This window comes from Balaenoptera ricei, chromosome 15, assembly GCF_028023285.1.
Source record: "Balaenoptera ricei isolate mBalRic1 chromosome 15, mBalRic1.hap2, whole genome shotgun sequence".
Classification (NCBI taxonomy): domain Eukaryota; kingdom Metazoa; phylum Chordata; class Mammalia; order Artiodactyla; family Balaenopteridae; genus Balaenoptera; species Balaenoptera ricei.
The window spans coordinates 66,785,406-66,797,571 of record NC_082653.1 but is presented as its reverse complement, the minus strand read 5'-3'; the positions used below and the strand labels follow the sequence as shown (position 1 = coordinate 66,797,571).

At 39.4% G+C, this 12,166-nt stretch overlaps 2 protein-coding genes across 9 annotated transcripts in view; both read left to right on the top strand.

Moving 5' to 3' along the window:
- The window catches only part of THUMPD1 (THUMP domain containing 1), a 39,577-nt gene that overhangs the window by 24,729 nt on the left and 2,682 nt on the right, over positions 1–12,166 (top strand). For 2 of the 7 annotated variants that reach the window (XM_059897973.1, XM_059897976.1), the window contains exon 5: positions 69–226. In XM_059897973.1, the coding sequence (XP_059753956.1) occupies positions 69–182 (114 nt within the window). In that variant the 3' untranslated portion in view covers positions 183–226. The other 5 variants (XR_009497684.1, XM_059897971.1, XM_059897975.1 and 2 more) reach the window with 5 other exon arrangements.
- LOC132349529 (acyl-coenzyme A synthetase ACSM1, mitochondrial) overlaps positions 207–12,166 on the top strand; it is a 62,215-nt gene continuing 50,255 nt past the window's right edge. For both annotated transcript variants that reach the window (XM_059897964.1, XM_059897965.1), the window contains exons 1-2: positions 207–226; positions 10,919–11,727. The gene's annotated coding sequence lies outside the window, so the exon portion shown is untranslated. The remainder of the gene's footprint in view (positions 227–10,918; positions 11,728–12,166) is intronic.

Sequence of the window (12,166 nt, the reverse complement as noted above, 5' to 3'; positions counted from 1 at the left end):
TCCGTTGGTTGAGGGCTTGACGACTCTAAATCAGGGCTGCAGTGGCTTGTTTCCTTGTTTCTGTACAGATTCGAGGATGTTTCTGGGGAGGAATCCCAGCACGAGCTCAGAGGAAGGGGAGAGCCCTTGAGTGGGACGCGAACACACTCAATACTCAATATCGGGACCTTCGAGGAGAATGAGCTGGGGACCCGCTTTCCGAGTCATGTGGGAACCAGAACCCCAGGTAAAAAGCGAAAACGCACTCCAGTGCATCCATGCTTTCACTAATTTTTAATGGCTCAAGTTTTCCAACAGCGTTGAAGTAGCTGAAAACTATGGAAAACCTGACAAGTAAGTGTAATAAAACTTACGTTATTTTAAACTTAAATATTTCATATATATCCAAAGCAGAATTTATTATAATTTTACTTTACTGTCTTTAATGAAAGCAAGGTCACTAATAATGTTTTAAGAATATACTTGGGGCTTCCCTGGTGGCGCAGTGGTTGAGAATCTGCCTGCCAATGCAGGGGACACGGGTTCGAGCCCTGGTCTGGGAGGATCCCACATGCTGCGGAGCAACTGGACCCGTGAGCCACGGCTGCTGAGACTGCGCGTTTGGAGCCTGTGCTCCGCAACAGGAGAGGCCGCGACAGTGAGAGGCCCGCGCACCGCGATGAGGAGCGGCCCCTGCTTGCCACAACTAGAGAAAGCCCTCGCATGAAGCGAGGACCCAACACAGCCAAAAATAAATAAATTAAAAAAAAAAAATCCTTCCCTCTACTTTAAAAAAAAAAAAAAAAGAATATACTTGTTAGCTTGTCTCCTTTTCAGTTGAGAGACTTGCTGTGTTTTATAATTTCTCATGATCTATGACGATCTTAAATAAGTTTGAATGATTTAAGCTTACTAAAACCTCATTCACAGGACCCCACTGTTACTTATTGTTAATTAAATGATCAAGACCACATTAGAATTGGTTAATATGGCACTAAGCAAAATCTGTGCATCAGTTTTAGAAGCAGCAGCATGATGGTGTTTTTAAATATATGAACATTGATGCTTACCTTCATACATTTCCAATTTCTATATTTTTCATTTTTGCGTATTTTCTTTTTTTTGGTTAAATTTATTTATTTATTTTTATTTATTTTTGACTGCGTTGGGTCTTCGTTGCAGTGTGCGGGCTGCTCATTGTGGTGGCTCCTCTTGTTGCGGAGCACGGGCTCTAGGCACGTGGGCTTCGGTAGCTGTGGCTCACGGGCTCTAGAGCGCAGGCTCAGTAGTTATGGTGCACGGGCTTAGTTGCTCCACAGCATGTGGGATCTTCCTGGACCAGGGCTCGAACCCGTGTTCCCTGCATTGGCAGGCGGATTCTTAACCACTGCGCCACCGGGGAAGTCCCTCTTCTTTGCGTATTTTCTAATTTAGATATTATATTCATATGTCTTCCTACATTTTACATTCATCACCCATACTTTCAAGCCTCGTTTCATTTGCTGTAAGAAAGGAGATAGGCCTTGTACTGAGCATGTGGCTTTATTTAATATCAGAATTGGTTTTTATATATCTTTATTAACTTTCAACTGAGTTGAAAATATCATCCTGTAATGACAAGTTACATATATAATCGAATCTCATTGCATCAGGATGATTTGATTTCATCATAGTGTATTTCTTCATTTGATATTTTATGTGTATGTACTTATTGAATATATGTATATTAGACATGAGACTATCCCACCAGTTCATCGAATTTGAAAAAGGAGAGGTATTTTTTCTTCTTATATTCTCAATATTTTCCGGGTCTAACCTAATTTCCTAGTAGCATTTAAAATTCATTTTGAATTTTATTACATAAATAAGGGCCATATCTCCATCCATCATTAGCTATATGATTAGGTTTATCAACAGTATAATAACCTATAATTCCTCTTAACTCAGAAACATTCTGAGCTTTCAGTATATTCTTATGATCTCCTAAGAAGTGAATTAGTTATTGCATGAAACTTATCAGAATCTAAGTCACTTAGATAAAATATTCTTTTATTCTTTAAATTGATTTTATCACTTGCTGGAAAACATCATCTAGTAAATTATGAGTTTGAATAATTCTTTTAAACCCTTCTGTTTTAGAAAAGATCATGGTGAAATACTGTATCTTTGTGGTAACCAATTCTGTTTATGTTCTATCAATGAGCCAAAGATGGCTCTGGTGTATTGGCGGGCTGGTACCCCCGTTAGCTCAAAAGCCTCCTGGTGCTAAACTCAAATTTTTATACATTGAGTGTTTTAAAACATAGCCTCAGTAAGAGAGTTTTAGTCATTTACATTGTTCCTGATTTTCATATCCCGTGAAACTGTGCCCAACATCTGCTAATTGTAGGTAAGTCCAACCCTGTAGCTCTGCAAGACCCCAAGCTACTGCTGCCCTTCTGAGTGCTCTGAGACTCCCAGCCTGGCAGCGCAGGGACCTCACTTAGGCACGTCAGCTTCCTCTCCAGTTCCCCTCTTCCCAGAGAGATGCCTGGCCACCTTCTGCTTCTGGGTATTAACCATTGGAAGGTCTCCTGCTGTGATGGACTTCTCTTCATGCAAACCTTGTCAGAGTTGCCCACATGAAGCTTGTTGCATGCTCCTGCCACCTCATGGTCACTTCTTTCTCCTTTAGCCTGAAACCCCTCAAACTCACTGTACATTCTGCCAATCTTTGAATATCTCTTTGAATTGGAAATATTTGATTCTGTTTGTTACTGCTGAAAGGTATGCATGGGAACAAAATAAAAACAAGGATTATTCAGAACAACTGAGCCAGTCACAATGAATCACTTGGCTGTTTGTTCCTTTTTTGAAAATGTTCAGCCATGGTGTGAAATACACTCTCTAAAATCTCAATATTGTCTACCATCCATGGTGACCAACTTTACAGAGACACTTCAAAACCAGAAAACCACATAATTATATAATACACAATGTAATGTATGCATATATGTATTATTTTAACATAAAATAGGTAAAATGGATGTTTCTGTGAATTATATATTATTGTGTAGTACTTGATCTAATGTATACATAATGGCAGCATAAATGCTAGTATTTAAATAAAACAAGGGTACAATAAGAGTAGTTGTGTCAATTACTAGTTACTAATAGTAGGAGTAAATATGCAATCATATGTAAAAAGATAAAACAATGATTATTAAAAACTTAATTTTATAATAGATTTATTTTTTAAATTTAAATTAAATTAAATTTTTTTTTTTTTGGCCGCACTGCATGGCATGTGGGATCTTAGTTCCCTGATCAGGGATCAAACCTGTGCCCCCTGCAGTGGAAGCGTGGAGTCCTAACCACTGGACTGTCAGGGAATTCCCTATAATAGGTTTAGATTTGTGAAAAAAAAAATATTGTGAAGATAGTATTGAGAGTTTACACATGCCTAAGACTCAGTTCACCCTAATTGTGAATGTCATAACACTTGGTACATTGTCACAATTAATAGCCAAAATTGATACAATATTATTAACTAAAGTCCACATTTTACTTAGATTTGCTTGGGTGGGTTTTAACTTTTTCTGTTCCAGGACCCAGCCCAGCTGGCACATTGTATTTAGTCATCATGTCTCCTTAGGCTCCACTTGGCTGTGACAGTTTCTCAGACTTGGCATATTTTTCATAATCTGGAAAGTTTTGAGGAGTATTGTTCATGTATTTTATATAACAGTCCTAGTTGGTATATATTTTATGATATTTCAAATGTTTAGACTGGGGTTATTAGTTTTCTGGGGCAAGGAGGGGTGACGATCAGGAGGCACAATGTCATTCTTATCACTTCATCTCTAGGATGTTTACTTTCGATCACTTCATCTCTAGGATGTTTACTTTCGAGATGACGACTTGATGTTGCCTTTAATCACCTGGCTGGGGCAGTGTTAGTCAGGTTTCTCCTCTGTCCATAGTGTACCTTCTCTTTGATGAAATCACTATGTGCACATCATAAGGAGTGGGAAGTTATGTTTCTTGTCTTTGAGGACTGAGTATCTATGTAATCATGCAGATTTTTTCTATATGGAAAATGTTTATTTCTCTCCATATGGACTCCTTGAAATTTCTTTTATGTTTTCTAGAATAGTGCAGTACTTCTTTATATGTTTTCTTGCTCAAATAGTTCCAGCTTTAGCCATTGGGTTCTCTTTCAGGTAGCTCCAGTGTCCTGCTTGTGCACCCCGTCTTTGTTTTTTGTTGTTTTGTTTGTTGGTTTTTGAGAACTACCTTACTTCCTGGCACTAAGGAAAGTTGCTGTGCACTCACTTTGCATATCCTGCTTCAGTCTTAGTATCAGCCAGTTCTTCAAAGTGCCCTTGTTTCTCCTTTTGGAGAATGGTATTTAAAACCTAAATCAGGGAGTTCAGTGTGCTCATCACTACTAAGGTGTTCTTGATTCTTTGCCATCTCAGCGGACAGTGCAAAGAAGAATGTGTCTATATACTAATCTGTGTATATACACGTAACAACCACTATCTGTATGGAGCAAGTTGAATGCGTATGATGGCAAACATGAATTCATACAGATGACTCCACCTGTAACCTATTACCATATGGATGATTCTAGCCTTTTCCATATAAGAGGGTGTGGAGACAAGGGAACCCTCTTAAACTGTTGGTGGGAATTTAAACTGATACAGCCACTATGGAGAACAGTATGGAAGTTCCTTAAAAAACTACAAATTGAACTACCATATGACCCAGCAATCCCACTCCTGGGCATACACTCAGAGAAAACCATTATTCAAAAAGATACATGCACCCCAATATTCATTGCAGCACTATTTACAATAGCCAGGACATGGAAGCAACCTAAATGTCCATCGACAGAGGAATGGATAAAGAAGATGTGGTACATATATACAATGGAATATTACTCAGCCATAAAAAGTAACAAAATTGTGTCATTTGCAGAGACGTGGATGGACCTAGAGACTGTCATAGAAAATGAAGTAAGTCAGAAAGAGAAAAACAAATATTGTATATTAACACATATGTGGAATCTAGAAAAATGGTATAGATGATCTTATTTGCAAAGCAGAAATAGAGACACAGACGTAGAGAACAAACGTATGGATACCAAAGAGGAAATGGGGGGCCTGGGATGAATTGGGAGATTAGGATTCACATACATACACTACTATTTATAAAACAGATAACTAATAAGAACCTATAGTATAGCACAGGGAACTTTACTCAGTTCTCTGTGGTGACCTAAATGGGAAGGAAATCCAGAAAAGAGGGGATATATGTATATGTATGGCTGATTCACTTTGCTCTACAGCAGAAACTGACACAGCAGTGTGAAGCAACTATACTCCAATAAAAAAAATAAATAAAAGTTTAATTTGAAAAATGAACCAAATTACATTTGCAGTATAAAGCCGAAAAGTGGGGCTTGGTCAAGCCTTGCCCTGAGCTTTCAGTTCAAGGAGACAGTTAGGATTTCCCAGGTGTCTCGTCTTGCCCATATAATTGCTTATATGCCCTTCATTCTTATGGAACCTGCAATTTTATGGGGAAAGAAACTTGAATATATATAATACAACAGTAAACTCATTGAGGACATAGTGAAAAGATGCCTAGTTCCTTTGTTCTCCATTTCTTCATGCTTAAGTGTCTACAAAGAGTCTTGTCATTCAGGGCAGGTCTGAAATATAGTGTATTAATAGAAAATTTGAGGTAAATTTCACAGTAAAAATAAGTTTGACTCAGTAAGTCATGCATACAGTGAATGGTAGACCCACAAATAGTGTTTCTTGGGCAGCTTTCAAGGGGCAAAAATCTTAGCTTTCAAATGAGGTAACTTTGTATCTTCCCCAAATTCTACTTTAAAGACTTGATTTCACCGTGCATTTACTTAGATCTTTCTAACTAGCTCCATGAGAGAAATTTGATGCACATTTTTTTTCCAGTGAAAGAAAATTATCTTCACTGAGTTATGCATATAGTGAATTCTATAACAGAGTTGTAGCACTAGGTTTTCTAAGTCTCCATTGACCTGAAAAAGCCTCACTTTTCAGCGGGGAAAATCTGTACCTTCTTTTCTGGTTAGAGGGAAAGTTTTGTTTCCCCATTAGATAAATAGTTGTTTGTGGTAAGCTGCTTAAAAATAATTGTATGGTTTTTCTGGAAAGCTTTTTTACTCAGAGTTTCATGCATACAGTGAATGTTAGGCCCAGAACACCAGTGTTTCCAAGATGGCTTTGAAGCTCAAAATCTTAGCTTTCAAACCAGGTAAGGATGTATCTTCCCCAGTTCTGCATTAAAGATTTGACTGAACCATATATTTATGTAGATGTTTCTTACAAACTACTTATTTAGCTTTTAGAGAAATAATCCTTGGCATTTTTGGAGTTATGACCCTCAAAAATTGTTTGTTTAAATTGAGGATTCCCTTTATCTTAAAAAAGTCACTCCAAATGTGTAAATTTCAATTTGAAAATCACATGAGTTCAAAGTCTCTGTCTCTTGTCAATTTTGAGGCATCTTTATAGTTTCTTGGGAACTCTGTAGAATGTTGCAGTTGTTTTTTTTTTGTTTTTTTTTTTTGCAGACAGGGGACTTAGAAGTGAGAGTGAGAAGGGCAACTGGGATGGGAAAGAAAATAGGAGAACTTCAAATTATCTGTACTTTTTATTCATTCTTTAAAATTATTTTTGATATTTGTATGATGCACATAAATACATATGTATAATTTATAAATAAACATGTATTAGGGGAGTGTGTTAAAAAATATTTGACTGAGGGGTGTACATATTCAATCTGGATACCACTACCTTAGGGAATCACTGCACTGCTGAATGACTTTATTAACTTGAGAATAATGTATAATAACTTGAAAACAAATGAACACACAAACAAAACAGAAAGAGACTGATAGATACAGAGAACAAACTGGTGGTTGCCAGAGGGGATGGGGGTTGGTGGGGGATGAAAAAAACAGGTGAACAGAATTATAGGTACAAACTTCCAGATATAAAATAAATAAGTCACAGGGATGTAATGTACAGATAGGAAATGTAGTCAAAATATTGTAACAACTTTGTATGGTGATGATGTTAACTGTTCTTATTATGTTGATCATTTTATCATTTTTTTTTCATCTTATCATTTTTTAAAATTAATTATTTATTTGGCTGCGTTGGGTCTTCGTTGCTTGTGTGCGGGCTTTCTCTAATTGTGGCTAGTGGGGGCTACTCTTCGTTGCGGTGCATGGGCTTCTCATCGCGGTGGCTTCTCTTGTTGAAGAGCACGGGCTCTAGGCACGCAGGCTCAGTAGTTGTGACTCGCAGGCTCTAGAGCACAGGCTCAGTAGTTGTGGCGCACAGGCTTAGTTGCTCTGTGGCATGTGGGATCTTCCCGGACCAGGGTTCGAACCTGTGTCCCCTGCATTGGCAGGCGGATTCTTAACCACTGCGCCACCAGGGAAGTCCTGATTGTTTAATAATGTATAAAAATATCAGTTCACTGTTGTACACCTGAAACTAATATAATATTGTATGTTAATTACAAATCAATAATAAAATAAAATATCCACCAGAATGTGAATATACTGTGATACACTCATCTCCTGGAGTCTACTCAAATTCACCAGAGTTTTATGTTTGGCCTCATAGAGAAATATACTCTGCTAATCAAACAGCAAAACTTTTTCACAATCTGGATTTATCACTGTTGAAGGGAATATCATTTTTAACTGACACATTCCAATTTTTTTTTTTTTGTATTTAAAGATATTTATTTATTTATATCCTTATTGGAGTATAATTGCTTTGCAATGTTGTGTTAGTTTCTGCTGTACAACAAAGTGAATCAGCTATATCTATACATATATCCCCATATCCCCTCCCTCTTGAGCCTCCCTCCCACCCTCCCCAAAATTTTAAATCTAGCAGATTGATCATTCTGACACTTTAAGTGTTATCTTTCTCCTATAGTGAGAATGATTTTGATCACATCTCCTTACTCAATGCCCATCCTATGATCTCCTTACCTTTTCCAGGCTCTGGAATGAGTGATGTTGGGAACCCACACTTTTAGGGAAAATCTATGACTTACCCAAAGTACAGAATCTGCCTCTCTTCCCTTCACTCCATCTCCTTCTCCATTTGGCTTGTATATAGAAATCACAGTATTAAGCCAGTACCTTTCAGATTGGCTTACTGTAACTACAGGCATACTCATTTTATTGTTTCACTTTATTGCGCTTCACAGATACTGTGGTTTTTACAAATTGAGGGGTTTGGGCAACCCTGTGTTGTTAGATGATGGTTAGCATTTTTTAGCAATAAAGTATTTTTAAATTAAGTTATGTACTTTTTGAAAGATATATTGCTACTGCACACAATAGATTACAGTACAGTGTAAACATAACTTTTATATGCACTGGGAAACTGAGAAAAATTTGTGAGACTCACTTTATTACGATATTCGCTTTATTGCAGTGGTCTGGAACTGAACTTGCAATATCTTGAAGATGTGCCTGCACAAGGAAATCACGGACTCTTGTTTTTTTCATGATGAGATAAAAATAGACTACCTCATCCTTCCTGTCTTTGTCTAGTTAAAGCCTTTAAGATGCCCCAGTAACCCTCAGAACCAAGAAGTAATGATTGTCAACTCCCTGTGACCCAGTATATGTTGTGCATAACTTCCCTGGATAATCATTAGCTCTAGAGAATTCACAGACTAACTAACTTGTGTATGTGTTGATGGCCTAAGTTGCCCCCGGATTGCTGCAATTATCTGTAGATAGAAGGAGGAACTTACCCTGAAAAAGGATAGTCACCTCACTTGCATTCAATATTATTTCAACATCAGGTTCAAGTTGCGAAATGTCAGAAGGGGTGGTCATTATAACACATGATAAAAAGTTTGGACTTTATCTGGACAGTAATGAACTCAGTCAACAATTTATTTCTAAATGATTACCTTGGTAACTGAGTGGTAAATGTATTAAAGGAGAATTTGAGAAATGCTTAGAAGAAGAATTCCTTCTTCTTGGAACCTGGTAACTTAGTGACTAAATAAGGCAGATAGGGTTAAGGGCAAGGAGGCACAGAATTATGATGTCTAGGTGTTTGACTAAGTAAACTGGGATAGGTGGTTGTAAGACTCTGAGAGGAATAAGTTTGGAGGCAGGAACACAGAATTCAATTGTGGTCATGTTAATTTATCTATGCTGTCTATGAAATACTGAGGTTAGTGTATATTTAGTAATCAGCTGGATATTTAAGTTTGAACTCTGGGGGAAGTAAAGATTTTTAATGTGGTTAGGAAATTATTGAGAGAGAGAGGGAATAAATGGAATGAGGGAAACTGTTGGGTGTGGATGAGTCCTTGGAGAACAATAATACTTTAAGAGAATAAAGAGGAAGAGAATCCTATGATCAATACTGAGAAAGAAGACTCAGAAAAGGCAGGATGTGATAACAGAAAGGTAGAAGAGAGCAATGAAAGGGCTGATTAACATTGCTGTTTAATTTTAGCTACCCTTAATTAAAACTTCAGTCCACCAAAAGAGCCAGTCTGCCTACAGAAGGGGAGATAGAGGGGAGGAGTGAGCAGGGCAGGGGCATTTGCTCAGAAGAGCAGGTATATTTTCAGACTCTAAGTTCTGGCTTTTTGATGGAGTCATGACTTTTTTCAGTCATTCTTCTCTACCCACCCATGGGCACCATTCTGTCGTCCACGTCCCACCAGGGCCCAGGTACTCTGAAAAGAAGAGGGTCCTGGGAGAAGAGAAACAGAGACCCCTGGGGCTGTGAGCTGGATATAGAGCCTGTCCCACAATTGGTTTGGGAGGTCCAGATGTCCCAGCAAGCCCCGCAGAAGGTATGAGAGAATGTGATATCTGAAATGTGTAATGCAGAAAGGGCCCTACAGAGAGCCAGGCTGATAGAATCTCTGCCATATTTTGATGCTTCTATGTCCCTACCCAGTTACCAGGACTACTGAGTCAGAAGAAGATTATAGAGAACTCATAGCAGCTCTTAAATGCCCTAGACCAGAAGTGACTTGTGTCACTTCCACCTGCAGTTCCTTGTCCAAAAGTGGAATTCAATAGCCTCACCCTAACTACAGAAGAAGCTTGGACATGAGAGAGACGTGCACATGGAATCTTTAGAGAATTCTACTGTATCTGAGGCACAAAGGGATACTAAACTCGCTCAGTGTCCCAGAGCTGGTAACAGATAAAAGCTAGACTGAAACCCAGGCTGCCCGGCCCCAGAGCCTGTCTTCTTGACCACAATGCTGGTGTAACAGTTCCACACGGGAGATCTACTGAGATCCAGAGGGCACCTCGTGCACTGTTCCTCCTGTCCCCACTCTCTTCTCAAAAGTGACCGCCTCTTCTGCTTGAGTAATAGGGTGTTTTGTACTTCATAATCCTTAGCTTACTATGGCCAGTCAACTAGCCCTGCCTGCTTACTTGCTCCTCTCCATAAAATAAGAGTCTATCCTGAGCAAGGATTCACCATGAATGCATCAGCCAGAAAGAGCAAGACCCACCCCTCAGAAGCCAGGCTTGGCCCTCCGCCCTAGCAGGGGTGTTCTAGCTGTCTCCAGCAGTCTTTGGTGGTGGCTTTGAGCAGAGGTATTTTTCTCCCTGGTTCAATGGAGGTTGGGAGGCAAAAGGTGCTGGGAAAGTTGCACCAGGATACTAGACATCCCCCATCCCCTTACAACTCCCCAAAATGGCTCTAGAAGAAAATGAACAGTACAAGCCACTACTTGTGACAATCTGGACTTATCCAATGCAACATCAATGTCAACCCAGTGTCTACATGGCTGGGCCAGGCACGCTGCAGACCGTACATTGTGCGAACCTTTCAAAGATCCCGTGGGACAAATCTTATTAACAACCACCCACTCCTCCACTTTTCAGATGAGAAGACAAAAGTTAGAAGAGGTAAATGGCTTGCCATGGGCCATCTTATAAGAGTCTGTGCCAGGATTTAAGCTCAAGACTTTGGGATACCAAAGACCCTGCATCTTGCCAGTACACCACACTGTTTCTCTTAGAATCCCACGTTAATAAAAACAGGCAACATTGATTATGCCAAGCACTGTGCTATGTGCGTTTCATGAATTATTTCATCTGATACTAACAATGACAACAAGAAAGAGCAACCATAGGAAATAGGTGTCACTATTGCCATCCCATCTCATAGATAAGGAAACTGAAGTGTAGAAGAAGGAGGTCCACGAAGGTCAAAGAGAGCGTAAGCGGCAGACCTGACGCTTAAACCCAAATCTCTCTGCCTCGGATCACAGACTTTAACTACTAGGCAACGCTGCCACCTGGCTGTCATTTAAATGAGAACATTGGAGACCTGGGACTGGGAGAGGGGAGCAGGTTAGCTACAGAGAACTTGTGAAAGTGCTCCATTTGGCTTTATCTGTTCATTCACAACGCAAGGCCTCCCTACAATAATTGGAGATTACTTTATATAGTTTGTTTTTCTAACCGATTTTCTCTCCATGAGGGCTTGTGATTGCTTTCTGACCCATTATACGTGAGCATCTCCTCCCCCTTCTGAATCATTCAATGCCTGCCAAGTTTTCCACCCCAGCTGTGGCCAGGGACCAAGTTCTGTTTTGTGCACAGAGAGAACTGAACTTCTGATCAGAGAGAACTGAACCTGCAAAGTCCCCATCCAAGACCTAACCCAAGTGTTTCCTAGACAGTACCAGGTAAGATGGAGGTGAATGACAGCTTCTTGGGGGGGGGGGTTGTGTTTATATGTGTGTGTTTATCTGCCACAGTGCAGTAAAGTATATGCTGAACTTAAAATCTGAAGACCCAATTTCAAATTCTGGCAGTGCCACTTACACAGACCTTGAGCATGTCTCTTAACTTCTCTGACACTTCTTTTCCTTTACTGCAAAATGAGGATGGTGATATCGAGAGAGAGGGCTCAATGGGAATATACATGTGATATGCCTAGCACCGTGGCTGGCACATGGGTGATCGATTTAATGTTAGACAGCTCTGAATGTGGTGGGCTATGGGAGGAGGGTACCGAGAGGGGTAAAAAAGACCCAGAAAATAGACACTGGAAAGAAAACTCCATTATGCAGAAGTTTGTTCACAGTATATAAGGTGAATGCCTTTTATTAAAAAATATGTTTT